We start from the raw sequence: 15,703 nt of genomic DNA on the forward strand, positions 1-15,703 counted from the left end.
CTCTTAGTGTCAGCTCTTGCCAACTTTCTCTCTCTTGAGCTGCCCGATGAGCGTTATGCTAAACACCACCTTCGACTAGCCCAGGTCCGAGGCCAAGCACATTTCGCTATGGTCAAAGCCGCAGCTTGGACAACAGTCTACTAACTAGTGCGTCTTGACTGACATTTCACGTCAGGTCACATTCATTTTAGGTCAGCTAGGAGCCCGCCGCCGGCTGTTCGTGCTAGTGAGACGCACTGCAGGGATCTCCTTGGCTCCGCGGATATTGGGGTCGAAAATTCGAGAACATTAGCCGGTGCCTATTATCTTTTGCTCTGTTGGAAAATGTTTTTCGGCATCTCGCAACTTGCGGTCCATATCTCGGGGCTGTCAGCCACTTATTGTCCACTTGCCATTTGCTACGCTGCACTTTTCCCGCTGTTTTTGGCGGATTTCCTGTGGCCTGCAGAGAGGCTGAAGACGCCTAACGCTCTGCCCCACGATGGATGAGAACGAGAGCAGCCATCAAAGTCAGCCATTGGCCACGCCTCGGCTTTGACAGGACAGGACGGACGAGCCTGCGGTGCAACCGGCCGAAAGCATGTTGACCGCCGCTCGGCAGTGCCCACAGGAGCCGCCCAATGCCATAGCAATTTCCAACTAAAAGCTGGCACTTGAGTCTGAATTGTGGCGTCCTTAGACAGAGATCTGCTTTGTCTTGCGGCCATTCCGCGGAAACTCGCCCCCAAGCCGGTTCTTGGTCCAGTCCCGACGCCGGCCCATTGAAGGTAGCTGAAATGGAAAACCCGCGATCGCGGCCTTCCAGAGACCAGACGGGTTAGTTTGGAGCGGCGCTGTTCGGATGTGTCTCTGACAGCACCTCGACCATTGGCCGTGCTCAACGAATGGCTTATCGGATGGAACCAGGTTGGCTTGGTGGAAGACCGTTGGAACATGCACCATGCTTCTACGGCGTTGATCCACCGCCCGCGGCAGCTCCCCCAGCTTTTCCCTCACAGGGCGGATGGCTTGGTTGCTTGGCTAACGAGGGCCAAAAGCGAGCAGCAAACCATCCATCCTCCATGATGGTCGACGGCGGACAGCGGCGCTCTTTGAATCTCAGCAGCGATGTGGACCTGGACCGAGGGAACATGTCGGAAGGCTGTCCGGTGGGTGCGAGCGAGGCCCGGTTGGAACCTGATGCTTGGTTGGTGACAATTCGCGACACTGTCACTTTGTCTCTCTCTCACCACGGCCTTTCCGAAAAGGGGGAGGCCTAGTTGATAGGATACTTACAAACAGGCACGATGATTGGTGGTCTGAGTCAGGACTCGGTCGTTGGCGTCTTTTAGGCCGACCAGGACGCTCTTTCACCTTCTTAATCTAGAACAGTGGTGGCACCATTGTGCCTATTCCCCGCCTCCTGGCCACCCTGGAAATTGGAATTAGTCGCCTACCTATCGCGCACTTTCTCACAGGGCCATGGTAGCAATGTCGACATGTCGAACACATTGGACGAATTCCCAGGGCTCTCCTGGACGCGGAGGCTGGAGAAAGAGGCACACACACGCAGTAGGGCGAGCGTGAGGGACGGAGGGAGTGCGCATGTACCCACAGAGTCAACCGTAGGACGAAGGACGAACCGCCTTGCCCCCAGCTTCGATAGCAAAGGCAGGCCCCCCATCCGTCGTCGAGGGTTCCCCCCAACTCGTCTTGCTTCTCTCGGTCGAAATGGTAGCCAGCGCCCGCTCCGACCAGCAAAAGGCGTTGTGAATGGTTCCCCATTCGTTTAGCAGACGCCCGGACTACAAGACCGTCTGAACAGCCATTGGCCATGTAACGCTTCTTTACCCCCCTCCCTTCGCGCAGCTCCACGGACCCAGCTACGGTTCTGGCTGCTGGGAGGCCCTCTTATCACTGAAAAAGAGAGCCCCGAAGGGACGGGATACGGGCTTGTTCTACCCATGTGCCACGCTCGCTTTCCTTGTTGAGGAAATTACGCGAAGGAACTTTTGCCTGCAGCTTTCACCACACGGAGGAACTTGGCGACCGCCGACCAATGCCAGTTCAACACCGGAAAGTGGTCTTCGTCTCTCTCGACCAAGAGAGAAAGAGAGAAAGAGAGAAAGAGAGACAGAGAGAGAGAGAAAGAGAGGAAGCGGGAGAGCCCTACCACTCACTTTACCAGCCCAAATTGAAAGGACGAACTGGCCTGGAGCAACGGCTCCTCCATCCATTGTTCCCCCATCCACCCCCATATCTCTCGCTGCTGCACAAGACAACATTGCTTGTCGTTCCGCCCGTTCAGTTCCAGCTCTGGCTTCCCGTCCTATCCTAATCCGACCTGTCTGTTCCTGACCCGTCCTGACCTCGACCTGTGTCAACTGTCGGGGGGCCCTTCAGTCAGTCTTTAATCTTTTCGAACCCTCTCGTTACCCATACTGGACCATGACGCTTTCTCCTCTGCCGCTCTATTTTTAACTTGGCAGCCAAAGTGACCGAGACCTTCTCTTTTATGTGGCGACGATCATGGGCACTTTTGTCTGGTCTCCTCCCACGCTCTCGTCTTTCATTTGAAGGCCCAGTGGCACCCCCTCCATTTGACGGGCAATTGATGCTTGCCACCAGGGCAGCGTGCTGGGCTTCTTGGATGAATCGCATTCGACGACGACACGAGGCACCTGTCCTACCGAGGAGCTTTGACTCGTCCCGAGTCTTGACATCTTTCTAGCCAGCGGTCCGAACCTCTGCTCCACGGGGGACGCGGGACGCGGCCGAGATGTTCAATCATTCTGGGGACAAACCACCCCGCGGTGTTCCCTCTGGATCAGAATATGGAGGCAGTCAACATGGCCGCCTCGCTCTCAACACATCCGGTCAACCATACTCTAGGTTTGGTGTTCCACTCAACTTTGGCGGTCCCTCGACATGTCCGCCGCCGCAACAAGATACCGTCCGGAGGGACTTCGACTCATCCATGGACTGGACTTCACCAGCCGCGCAGCAGCATGCGCGCTTCGACGTTGGGTCTTCGATGAACAACGCGCCACAGCAAGACGAAGGAATGGAACTCGATGAATTCAGTCCCCCCGCCGGGGTGTCCAACCTGATTGCGCGGTTTGAGGGGATTCGCGCAGCACCACCAAGCAGTAACAGGATCATGAGTCCGGCAAGTTCAGTCGCAAGCCCGTCAATAGCGAGCCCGTCGTCGGCACATTTTGGCAGCATGCACGGCAGCACAGCAAACATGAGCTCCTCAGGAATGAGTAGAATGACAAGTCCAGTCGCTCACAGCCCGGCCACGCCCAATTTCTTCCGTGCTCCGGAATCATATCGTCCCCCAGTGCCCAGACATACGAAGCCAGTGTTGGATCGCGCACCGTCTAACATTCCCATGTTCACGCCGGATTCACGATTTGGAGATGGAAATAGTCGTATGGCTACTGCTGCTGGTCCCTCAAACCCCGCGCCTCCTCCTCAAGTACATCATCAGCCTCAGCAGTATCAACCACAACCACAACAGCACCAACAACACCAACACCAACACCAGCAGCAGCCACAACAGCAACAGCAACAGCAACAGCAACAGCACCAACAACCGCAACAAACTGCCGACTTCAGTCAGTTAGATCCTTTCCTCAACACGTCGAACAAGGGGTTTCAGTCACAAGCCAACGCCTTCAATTTCCCGACGACCAATGACTTCAACAACACCACGAACAAGGGGTTTCAGTCGCAAGCTAATGCCTTTAACTTTTCAACGACAAATGACTTCAACAATACGACGACTAAGCACTTCGCAACCCAAGCAAGCAACTTCAGTCCCCAACCAAACACATTCAGCGCAGTGTCCAAACCTTTCGCTTCCCAACCTAGTGCATTCAGTCAGTCGGCAACAACCTTCGGAGGTGCCAACGCTTTAAGTTCCCCTGCAAACGCCTTCAGCTCTCTATCAACCACGAATACCTTCAGCCCACCCCCGAATGCCAACGCCTTTAGCCCGCCACCTACTGCCTTTAGTCCTGCTCCCACACCCTTCAGCCCAGCGACGTCGACATTCAGCCCAGCGCCGACACCGGCCCCGAGCCACATTCCCGGCACCCCCGGTGGGATGCAAACGCCGTTCGGCCCTCCGCCTAACACATCATTCCCAGTATGTTGTCTTCTAATTTTGGGGAAGTATTCCGTCTAATCATCTTACAGGGTCATGCTCGAGCACCCAGTATCGCCCCCACGCCAAAGCCTGCAACCGGGAGTCGGCCATCGCGGGAGCAGGTTCCTGCTGAGGCATGGGAGTCTTTCAAGGGGACCATCAAGCATCTGTATTTGGAAGAGCGTCGCCCCCTGAAAGAGGTCATGCAGATCATGGCGGACCAGTATGGCTTCCAAGCAACGTAAGTTTCTGTTCTAGATCAACACCCGCTCATCTTATCTCACTGTCATAGGCCGAAGATGTACAAGACCAGATTCTCCCAGTGGGGCTTTGTGAAGAACAACACCGAGGACGAAGTGAAGAGACTACTTTCTATGAAGTTCCAACGCGATGCCGAGGGCAAAGTGTCCGAATTCGTTCGTAATGGCAGGGTCGTCAATCTGGGCACGTATCTCAAGAGGAAAGGAGTGACGGAGTACGATCTTGTCGACTTTGAAACGCCAGCTCAGCTCCCATCATATGTGCGATGTCGTACCCCGACACCGCCGCCCGCTCCGGGCTATCTGCGATCACCAGACCTGCTCCGAGCGCAGGAGACGATTGTTGGGAATATGCGGAAAGCATTTTTGCACTGCCGCCAGTTCGAGGTCGAAATTGACAAGCAGGTTGGATGGACATCGATTATGCTTTGGGGTGCCGGGTCAAGCGACATGTTTGCTGATGCGAATAAGAAATTCGAAATGGGCGAACACGACGCAGGTGGTCATCAACTAATGAAGGCATTCAAACGGTTGGAGATGGATCTCAAACAATTATCACCCCAGGGTATTAAGGAACTTTTGCTGGGAATGGTGCATCGCGATGCGGGCATGATGACTGCCCTTTGCAAATATCTGGCGGCATATTCTTCGACAAACTTTGAGCGCTCGCATCCCCTACGACAGACGTTCTCTACACTATACGAAGTGCAACAAAAGCATGGACCGATCACACTATCGGAGCTTGTCTGGGGCTGTATTCCCACCATCGCCGAGGAACTCGAAGCCATCTACGGACGGCGCCACCCTTACGTAGCCAGGACGTGGATCGACTTGGCCATCTTTTACAACCACGCCAACCCCGAGAGACTCGAGAAACTGCTCTCCGAACTCCAGCCGTTACGGAGGCAGATAGCAGGTCGCCATGGACAGGGCAGTGCAGAGGATTTGGCCTTGCGATACGCTGTTGTTCAGCTGATGCAAGCCGCCTGGCCCAACGCCGACAACACGAGACTGGAAGCTCTGGAGTTATGGACTGCGATGAAGGAGGGCGGCCTCGTTTTTCCGGTGCGGGGCGCAGAGCACAACACATTTTGTTTCCACAGCCCCCTCAAGATCGATCCTTGGGAGAGAAGATGCAGGGAGCGATACGACATTGGGACTCAATTCTTCCAGCAACACTGCGGCATCAAAGTGCTGCCCTATTTCGAGGAGGACATGCATTACACCGAGCATGCCCCCGACTCACATTCGGCCTTGGCAGCAGCCTTGGGCCACATGCCCCAATCCAAGTTCTCGCTCATCTAATTGAGCGGGGGAAGTGTTGCGTGGCAGAGACTTTGATCGACTTGTCAAGTTCTTTGGCGAAACTCATCACCATGGTTGTAATGTTGTATCGACCTAGTTGGCACAGACCGCTTTCGCCATCAGACGAGCCACGGACAAGTGGCATTCCCTACTTTTCTTTAATATTTTCTTATTTACTGATTCGAGAAGAGGACGCTACGATGCGACGGCCGCAGAAAAACAAAATGCACCTTCGGGCAGGCAAACGAAGGCGATTACCCCGGGTTGTCAGGATTGGGATCAATGATACCTCCAAGGCCAAACACAGAGCAGGGATTTTTGGATAATTATTCGGAGTATTTGGGTCAGGGCATAACGCCATGGATGATATGTCATGGCCGGCGTCTGGGAGGGGCTTTCCAATATCAACACACAGCGAGCAGACGTTTTTATGGAATGACACAATTGTACAATAGCATTTGACGCACGGAGAAAGGCGCAGAGGATGAACCCGATACCAATGAGACGCGAGAAGAGGCGGAGATTAGTAGTCCAGCGACGAATGGAAAGACGAAAGATGAAACGATTTCAAAAGCACAATGGAAATCTCCCCGAGAAAGGCGAGGAACGATTTGATGATGATTCCCCCGAATAGGATGACCCGGAGGTGTTTGGTGGTGGGTGTTGATGGACGTGATTGAGGTGAGATGAAGGGACGGAGCAAGTGTGGAGAGATGAGCGGCGCGCCAAACCGAAACGGAGGGGATGAGAAACCAACCAACCGAACCGAGTGCCCTGAACGGGCTGATCTACACGACTTTCAGGCACGGGTACGGAGCCGAGTTCGACGAGGAGGGGGAGCGTTTCCGAAGCCCTGGGGCAGGCGGGCATGACGCGATAAGAGAATTCCCACTTTCGCACATTTGCGCCCATTTGCGGATTCCCATCACCGACGCCCTCATCATTCAGCTGTAGGGGAGTTCCCACACCCGGAGGACATGCAGCTGCATGCAGGAAGCCCGGCCATGGGCTTTGCAGATGAATGGAGTTGAGTGGTGGAGTGGTGTTCCTGTCGAACCTGAATCGAGAGTCGCATGCCCAGCAACAGGTGCGTCTTTCGCCTGGCTCTTGGCCCGCTTGGCTGTCAAGTCGGTTTCGGTATGCTCCGGACGGCAGGCTGCGAAAGACTGAATAGCCGGTTCGGTCGGGAGGCTGATGGGTTTCCGGCACCGTTTGTCCCGTATCAGAACCACTTTGACTCGGACGGATGGTGCCGCATATTATTTGAGCTTTGACTGGAATACTAGGCAAGCTGTTGCTGGTCAGCCTTTCACGAGAGTCATGATAGCTGGCGGCGAAGCAGACATGAACACCAACATTGCCGGTACTGCGGTACTGCAGTGCTGCGGAGACATGATGGCTTTTTTTCCGTTGTTTCTTTGCCAAGCCGGGATTTCCGTCCAATGTTTTCTTCCTCTGTCAACAACCCCCCTGCCCTGAACGGATCTCTCTCCAGCTGTCAGCATCTGCATAACAATAGAGCCCAAGACAGGGGAGCCTTCAGGGCCGATGCTCGAACCCACACCACCATTGCTTCTCCGTGTCGAGGGCTGGGACGAGGGGAGGGGAGGGGTCTAGATTTGGGTAGATAGCCTCCACTAAACAAACAAATAAGGGAAACTCAACCTGTTCAAATCTGACAGTGTGTGTGCGAGAGTTCTGGTTATCCGGATCCGCAGAACGGTAAATAGTATCCGCATAGAGGGGAGAAAAGAGCGAGCAAGCGACGAAGGAGACCGCCGGCCGGCCCCAGATCCCGACCAGGGGGGCTTGGGATTTGGAGCGATTGCCGCGAAATTGACATGTGCTTTTCGCTTCTTGTCTGCTCGTCGCATGTCTATTTGCCTTTTTCGTGCCGGTTGTTTTGTTGGTCCCGTAGGAGATACTTTGGGATGTTTCCTTGTTTCTTCGCTGTTATTTTCGTAGTCTTTTCTTTGTTGGATCTGCCGCGATTAAGCAGTTTATTTGTTGTTTTCTCCAATCTCCGAGGATGAAAGGTGTGTCCCAAGGTCCCAAGTTTGCTTGCCTGCCAGACGGACGGACAGACAGACAGCCCACGGGCCACACCGATTCGCACCTGTCAGTACCTGAGTGTGTATCCGTAGGTAAAAAAGGGTGACCGTTGTTCCCAGTTGGAGAGGCTTGATTTTTACGTTTGGAATACGGCATAAATTGCTTGATTCTGAAGCCAAGACTGCGGATACCGTGCTGGAGAGATACAGGGGCCATCCCGTTGGCGGATAGTGCCTACCTCCATCTCATCTCATCTCATCTCATCCGCTCGAAGTTTAGGGATACCGACCGTGTGGACTGGTTGGCGGTGCATGGGCGTGGGATGACGAGCTTTTTGGTAACTTTGGTGATTTGATGGTTGAAGGTCGCGGGGCGGTCGGTGCTTTGATTTGAAGCTTTCCAATCGTCTCATTTATGATTTAGGGTAGATGGTTTCCCTTCCTTTTACGGATACGATATCGTTGAACCGAGTGAGCCTTGCTTTTTCTGCCCTTTCTTGCCGATTCGATAAGTCTACGTCCGCCACGCGGTAGTCTGGGACTTATCTTTTTGGAGGCCACGAGGAGAGTATAGACGGGGGATTATTTAAGGTACGGATACATCTCGAGCATGGTTTCCTCGTTTCGGTCCGGCGGGGAACTTCAGTTTCCCGGATAAGGCTCCCGAGCGAGTCCTGCCGATGCGATTGAAGCTGGTGGAGAAGGGTGCACGCGTTTGGTACTTCATGTGAGGCTACCAAGCGGTATCTGCGTGATGGTAATTCGTGTCGCCGGGTTAGTGGCACTGGGAGTTGACTGGTAGCCTCCAGCTTGCTATGTCAGCACCGTCTCTTTGACTAGGTACCTGTCTTCCGTCCCTCTCTGATAGCGTGAGCTTTGGTTGGATCGGTGGACGGCTGGCAGGTGTTCCTCTCGGATCTTTCCGATGTTAGCAGGCGCGGCTTGTAAGTTGGTGTCATTGGAGGAGCCGTCATTGGGCGGGTGTGGGGAATGAGGGACGGCAGGGAGCTTGAGGCTGAATCTTGTGGTGAGCTTGGCGTCTGCTAGGGCTGAGAGGGAAATCGGGTTGGGCTCGACTTCAAGTTGGGTTGTGAGATCGGCGGGGAGGGCTTGAGATAGGTACAGCCTCGCGTGAGGGGGACCCGTGGGAGTGGTTTGGGTTTTGGCGATCTTCGTTGTTGATCACGTCTGTGGGTTTAAGACGGGTTGCGTGTGACGCGTGGGGGGGGGGGTGGTTTGGGGGTTTAGTGGATGCTGGGCGAGAGAGTCCTTGATGCCTTGTCTGAGCATCGATGAAGAGATGAGGGCAAGTCTTTTGATTGCTGTGCGTTTTCTAGCTTCTGAGGGAGTTTTGAATGCGCTGGGTTGTCGTTGGTTTGCATGTCATGTCGAGGTGTCGAGTTGACTGCCAAGATTGTTCACGTCCACGATGTGTTTTTGCGCCAGACATGTGATGTAAGTCGCACTCGTAGGGTCTAGCGCTGGGCATCGTATTTGCTGTTCATCCCAGTTTGAGGCCTCATTTGTTCTCTATTCGAGGAGCGAGTACGGAGTATGGTCTTTCCATCTGACTTCGCACTCTTTCATGGTCTGTTGGTCATAGTCAGTCAGCCTTTGCTGTTTTTCCTACTTCGCTCAGCTTTAGTCAACTCTAGTGCCACTGACAGACAAGTGCGTGCCCCACTGAATCTGTGTGACGACTTCACTCCAATGTCTCCAACCATAAGACAGATTTTGATCCGAGAAGGTAGTATGTTGGACTGATGTATGGTTCCATACTGATCACATTTCCAGTCTTCTTTGGAGGTTGCTTGCCGCATCAAACCCGCTGCTTCTCGCACAAAAAAGCACATCCTAGCCTGCGGTCTTCCGTCTCTCTCAATGCCGAGGCGGGCTTTGAACTATTCGGATGCAAGTCACAAGCGTTTCTTGAGTTGTGTTCAGCAGCTGGTACCACAGAGTCTCCAGGATCAGGATCAAGAACCCCTCAGCAGACCAACTCCCTACTTATCTGGACTTGCAACATGCCTCTCAGGATGTGAATTGCGACCTCATCACCACGTCTGAAGTACTCGAACGGGACTAAAAAAAAATAAAAAATAAAAAAAGGTTCATCAGTACTTGCATCAACAGCTACGGTCCCTCCCTCGCGGAGGAGTAGCCACAACCCCACCTTTCCCCCAAAGTAATAAAAGCAAAAACATTGCGTCGAGGGGGAATCGAACCCCCGGCTCCCCGACGCTGCTGGATGGCAACGGAGAATTTTACCACTAAACCATCGACGCTGGATGATCGAGATACATGAGCAACTCTGGTTGGGGAAGGGGCAGGAAGAGAGAATTCTTGTTTGATTGCGCGTGGGGTCCGTTGTGGAGGATGAGGGTTTTCGTGAGGATTTTGAGGTGCGGGGCGGGAAGATGGGCAGAGATGGGGTCGGTAGTGGGGCCAGGGACTTGGGAATGACGAGATTCTGAGAGTTGTCGTATTGTGTTTGACAGCCTCCAGGTCTTTTCTTTGTCTTTCGCTGCTTGCTTTTTGAAGTGCTTGTGAGGAGTTGGCGTTGCCTTGGAGTGGTTGTAGAATGCGGGGACTGTGGTGAGAGGCAGAAGGGCATTGACATGAAGCTTCCTCGGGTTAACTGAACGAGTCCAGCATCTTTGAGGCGCTTGAGGAGCCAAAAACAACTGTCATCGGGTAAGAATATCTGCAGCTTTTTTTTTTTTTTTTTTTTTTTTTTTTGGCAGAATCGTTTGTAGGTGGCCAAAAAGTCCTGCCCGTAGCCCGCAATGGTCATTTCAGAAGTGCGAGCTTTTGCTGATTTTCATGAGTTAAGAACTATCTATGTGTGTGTAAGAAGCAACGCTGCCTCCCATTGAGGGGTCCATAATGATCTTGGTCCTCTCTGTCGCCCTGCCCTAAATCTGCCATTGAAGAGCTTCTGTGGCCTTGCGAGAATGAAGCGAAGTACGGCCTCGATGATCCCATGTAGCGTAATAGGAGATTCGAGGGTGTCGCATCGCAAGTCAAAGCAAGAAAAAAGCAAAATCCCCGTGCAACCATATCCCCGAAACTAAAATCCCGAACCTCCCTTCCAAATCCTGATTCATCAAGCCGGCTCCGTCTTGACGCCGCCGAGGGGAAGCACCCCATTCTCATCCTCCGACTGAGTCAGAATCTCACCGACTTTCAGCTCAAGAGCCTCTTTCTTGGCCATTTCTCGACTCTTATCAGCAGTCTCAGAAGCCTGACCAGCATCCAATTCCTCAAACTCATCAGGGGGGCCCGCGTCAGGAAGGCGTATGAAGACTTTGTGCCATGCAGACCGCCAAGTAACGATGACGCTATGAAGCGTCTGCTTTGTCTCGGCGCTCACACTCGTGGACGGGTTCATCTCGATCTTCTTCACCGAAAGACGCTTCGCGATGCGGTTCAGCTCAGCCTTGATGAGCGTACCACAGCCCCTGTTGGGATGTTTCCAAAGACGCGATATGTCTGAAGAAACGTGATTGATGTCGGCTGCGAGGTCTTTCTCCAAGTTGTTGCGTACCGTCTCGAACATGGTGAAGCCAATGTTGTTTGCATGATTGACTACGTCCTCTACCTGCCTCGCCATCAATCTCGAGCCTGATTCAATGTCAGTAACAATCATTCGTAGTGAGAGTGCCATAGCCATATGACATACCGGTATGCTTGATCGCCGCCTCGAAACCGGGCTTCATCATATTTGCCAGAGACCTCTGCACAGGGTCTCTCTTCGCCCTCGATGATGACTGGAACTGAGTGACGCGCTCGCGCACGTCTGCCAGGTACTTCTCGACAAGGTGATCCAGTTTGAAAGCGTTAGTCTTCACCTGCTCTCGGAAAGAGATTGGTAGCGCATCGTTGTTGCAAAGTTGTCGGACCCATTCAGCAAAGGCCTTGAGACCAGATCCTCGAATTTTCGCTTTCATTGCCGGAATTCGACGAGTAAACTCATAGGCCCATTGATCAAAATGGCCTTGCCAGAAAGCATGGGATCTGTTACTTTATCAGCATACACGGGCCATCGATATTGATATTGAGTAGGGCCTTACACGTCTTCCATCCAGAAGATAGTTGACTTTGGTTGTCCGCTTCTCGCACGACGGGTGAATGGACCGCCATTTCTCCTGACGCAAGCTCGGTATGTAGACCAAAAAGTCTTCTCGTGTCGAGAAGACACAGCGACATTTGCTCTGGGATTCTTTCTTTCCCATCCCTTGACTGCTCGGGTAAATAGGTCAACGGTTCGTTCAAGCTCTGGCTGATCTTTTGAGGTCGACTGTCTGGCAAGATGAGTCCTCTTCAGAGAGAGTTTGCGTAATGGCTGCATGGCTGAAAGGTTCCTCTGAAGGGTAACGCGAACCTTTGCATTGATAGACTTGATACGCCATTAGCATTGAGCTGCAAGTTGATCGGTCATGAACTTACATCATTGAGATTATTGCAGAGAACGATCATGTTTCTGTCCAATTCGACCCTCTGATCACTGGAGAGTCTAGAGTATGCTGTATGATGGTCATTTTGATTCCATCCATCCACAGCGTCAAACAGGACCTGCATATGGTGAATGTCTCCATCTACCCACTCTTCCCGGTACGGGAGAGAAACTTGGTGTAGCCAGCTTTCTAAGTCGGGGATGCCGGTGGATTCTCGGTCGGGGAATCCATCACGGTCGCTTGTGACAGCTCTCAAATTGAAAGCCCGAAACGCTCTACTACTGACAGGGAAGACCGAAGGTTGAGTATCGGCTAACGCCATCGCGAGCGACTTCTTGTTCTTGTTTCGGGTGTACAAGAGGTTCTCCATCACCCTTTGCTTCAACAACTTGTTTCGCTCGACGATGCACTTGTGCTTGCGAAGCGACTTGAGCGATTCCATGCTAAGATGGGCCAGGCCATTCTCTGCCTCACCACTGCCGACTTTTTGTCTCACGGCACTTCGACCCTGTACCTTGTCGTCGCGGGGGCGCTTCCCACCTGTCGAGCAACTCATATTCATAGTACTGCCGTAGATGGTATCGTCTCCGCTCTCTTCAGCGTCATCGTCATCATCTCCATCGCGCATGTTGATCTCGTCGCAGATTGCAAGTATCTCTGGGGTGGGAAACTCGCTTTCCGCGGCTAAGTCATCAATGTCGTCAACCTTGGTTATTGCCACACAGAGGGAATCACCCTTGAGCATGTCATCCATGTCCAAGAACATAGTTTCGCGATCCGTGAGAACGAGGCCGGCAGCCGCTCTATTGTCTGCAGCCCTTGTCGAGGGCGTCACAACAATCCTCTTCTCAAGGCGATACATATAGCTGCGTGCAATCTTGGCGCGAGATTCGAGAGCATCCATCACACCTGGCAGATCAACGAGTTTGATACCTTGCTGAAGTATGCCGGCTCTCAAAAATATCTCGACTTGCTCAACCAGAGGCCAATACCTCGTGGCCGATGGCACCTCTTTCGAGCTGGAGACGTAGGGCTTCAAAATGCTTAAGAAGTCTTGCTTCTTGACGGCTTTGACGAGCTTGAAAGTATTAGCCGCCGGGTCACCTCTTCTGCTTGTGAAAATGTCAGCAAAGGCTGCCGAATTCGCAATGATCTGTGTAGGAGATGATTTTCTGATTGCCTCTAGACTGAGCTTCGACCAGTTGGCGACATTCTTCATCTGCCGGGTTGCTTGGGCACGCCGCTCTTCGAATTCTTGATCTGGGTTCTCTCCCTGGGCTTTGATGGTCTCGTCTAGGTCACTCAACTCGTATTCGAGTGCATCCAGCTCTGCTTCAACTGTCTCGTAAGACTTGAATGTGATACGGGCACGGAAGTTTTTGCCATTCGAGACGTCGTCGTTCCACCCGAAGACACACACAGCTGCAGTGCATGCCTCTGAGCTGCTTGTAGGAACGATATTGCAGCCAAGAAGTGCGTTAATTAGGGAACTCTTTCCCAAGCCGGTTTCTCCAATGACGCCTACTAAAATCTCTCGGGATTTCGGTGCTTCATTCAGGAGATCTGGTGATACGTAAGTAAAACTCATGGGGATCTGGAACTTGGAAATGGTCTGGAATACTTACTCAAGCTAGCAATCCAATCTTGCAGACCCTCTTGGGTCCTTCCGATTGCATCGGCCTGAAGGGCGTGCTTGGCAGTTTCCAACTGTAACTGTCCCAAAGCCCTAACCTCTTCTTTCTTCGCAACTCTTCGACTCATGTCAGAAAGAATTGTTCCTTGTACATTCGCCATGATGAGGAAGACAGTTGGGAGGCTTTGAGGTTGTATAGATGTGAGAAGGAGGTCGCGTCGGAATGGTGGCAGGTGAGTGACTTTGTAGCTGAATACCAAGGAAGTCGAAAAGCACTTGATAGCTTGGTATGATTTGACTTGTGTCGGGATAGTTAAACGAATGGTGTGAATGAGGTAGATGGTTGTCTGAATGGGTGGCCTGTAGTGGTAGTGGATATATGGAAGTGGGGGAGTGTGGAAGTGTGAAAGAGTTGAGGCAGAGAAGGCCAGGAGAAGACTGGCTTTATATATGAGAGAAAAAGGCGAGCTTGGGCGATAGTGAGAGCAGGAACGAATAATTACTAAAGGCAGGTGCTCTGCCTCTGACCTGACTGAGAAGGAGGCGATGAGAAGTGAGGAAGTTGTGAATGTCAAGTGGAAAGATCTAGAGTTCAGTAGAAAAAAGTAGGTCGCCTATTCATGAGGATGTCGGGGAGTTTTGCAGTGATGATAGATTCCGAAGAAGAGAAAATTCATGCAGGGCCTCACGAAGCAGAAGTCTGAGATTTCATGAACCTACCTAGTGGTGGTGGAAGCTAGCAGCTATGATGATTACTCCTATGCCTGGTTAACTCGATCTTGGACCATCCCCAAGATCACTCAATTCAAGTAACACACGGAAAGACCTCTGGGTACCACCTTATTGTCACCTGAATGATGAATATATTTGATCAAATTGCTGATTGGGGTAATTCCTACACTTCGAGACGTCAAGGAAGCGTCTCCCTTCATGGGTATATATATGGCTCCATATCAAGTTCTTCAACTCTCACCGCACCTTCTTACATTGGGACGACGTAGCCATCCCCTTCGCGCCTTCACTGCATACGTACCCTGATGTGACCTTCCGCTCATCCCTTTTGTATCCAAGAGAACCCTCGTTATTAAGTACTTGCCTGGATGGAAAGAAAACGGCACAGGCCTACCAGCGTGGCTTAACTGGCTTCACCTTTGGCTCTGTGGCTCGTGCTTTGGATTCCGCTGTTTCTTGAGCATCGACCTTGGACGTAGGAGCAGCTATGGTGCCGGCATGTTTAAGCGTAGCTTCACCTTCAGCCTTGGTCGAAGGAGGCGAAGCCGAATCGGTCCTGTTGATGGCCTTGGCGGGAGCTATAGGGTTGGCGGCGGAACTGCCCCAAGAGTCAGATCCAGAACCGACTTGAGGTGTCGCCGTGAGCTGGGCGGTGAAGTCGGCTGCGGTCATGGGCGCGGCGGGAGCTTTGGCCGAGCGCTTCGGTGTAAATTCGGCTTTGGCTTTGATCGTGGGCCGTTTGGGGACTTCAGACTTCCTGTCGATCCTGGTCGTACCTATGGGTTTAATAGCGACGCTTCCCCAAGCATTGGGTGCTGAAACTCGTGCTGTCGACATGAATTGGGTGGCGAAGGCACCTCTGGTCGTGACCGCAGCCGAACCTTTTGGCGTAGCTGTGCTGGCGGTCCCAAACTCGGCTTCGAGCTCTACCTCCGCCTCAGGTACCTTGTCCTTGGGCTCGTCGTCCCCGCGCATCTCCCGCGCAAATCTCTCCTGAATCATCCTCGCTCGCTCGGCCTTGGCCCTTAGGTACCCTTCCCTCGCTTCCTCCTCCAGCCTGAATTGCTCCTGGACGAGTTCCTCCTGGCGTTCCTCCTCCCTCCTCTTCCTGGCGAGCCTTCGCTTCTCCGCAC

At 52.8% G+C, this 15,703-nt stretch overlaps 2 protein-coding genes and 1 non-coding gene across 3 annotated transcripts; 1 reads left to right on the forward strand and 2 right to left on the reverse strand.

Moving 5' to 3' along the window:
- Nucleotides 1-2,538: 2,538 nt before the first annotated feature.
- On the forward strand, nucleotides 2,539-5,838 carry BDP55DRAFT_241323 (uncharacterized protein). The gene is made up of 3 exons (XM_060566217.1): nucleotides 2,539-4,132; nucleotides 4,183-4,373; nucleotides 4,425-5,838. Exons 1-3 carry the CDS (start codon nucleotides 2,759-2,761, stop codon nucleotides 5,695-5,697), a joined length of 2,838 nt encoding a protein of 945 aa, XP_060426879.1. The 5' UTR covers nucleotides 2,539-2,758; the 3' UTR covers nucleotides 5,698-5,838.
- Nucleotides 5,839-9,952: 4,114 nt separating this feature from the next.
- On the reverse strand, nucleotides 9,953-10,033 carry BDP55DRAFT_t248. Its single transcript has one exon. It is a non-coding gene; the product is annotated as a tRNA-Gly (tRNA).
- Nucleotides 10,034-10,854: 821 nt separating this feature from the next.
- Nucleotides 10,855-13,999, reverse strand: BDP55DRAFT_634627 (uncharacterized protein; the record flags this gene model as incomplete). Its single annotated transcript, XM_060572687.1, has 5 exons — nucleotides 10,855-11,372; nucleotides 11,431-11,765; nucleotides 11,822-12,147; nucleotides 12,198-13,768; nucleotides 13,831-13,999. The coding sequence occupies 5 exons, from the start codon at nucleotides 13,997-13,999 to the stop codon at nucleotides 10,855-10,857; spliced, it is 2,919 nt and encodes a 972-aa protein (XP_060426880.1).
- Between the last annotated feature and the right edge of the window lie 1,704 nt (nucleotides 14,000-15,703).

Source organism: Colletotrichum godetiae (genome assembly GCF_030913485.1).
Source record: "Colletotrichum godetiae strain CBS 193.32 chromosome Unknown BDP55scaffold_35, whole genome shotgun sequence".
Taxonomy (NCBI): domain Eukaryota; kingdom Fungi; phylum Ascomycota; class Sordariomycetes; order Glomerellales; family Glomerellaceae; genus Colletotrichum; species Colletotrichum godetiae.

Coding starts and splice junctions, on each gene's coding strand:
- BDP55DRAFT_241323 (XM_060566217.1), top strand. CDS start 2,759: ATGTTCAATCATTCTGGGGACAAACCACCCCGCGGTGTTCCCTCTGGA. Junction 4,133..4,182: donor CGCCTAACACATCATTCCCA/GTATGTTGTCTT, acceptor ATCATCTTACAG/GGTCATGCTCGAGCACCCAG. Junction 4,374..4,424: donor CAGTATGGCTTCCAAGCAAC/GTAAGTTTCTGT, acceptor TCACTGTCATAG/GCCGAAGATGTACAAGACCA.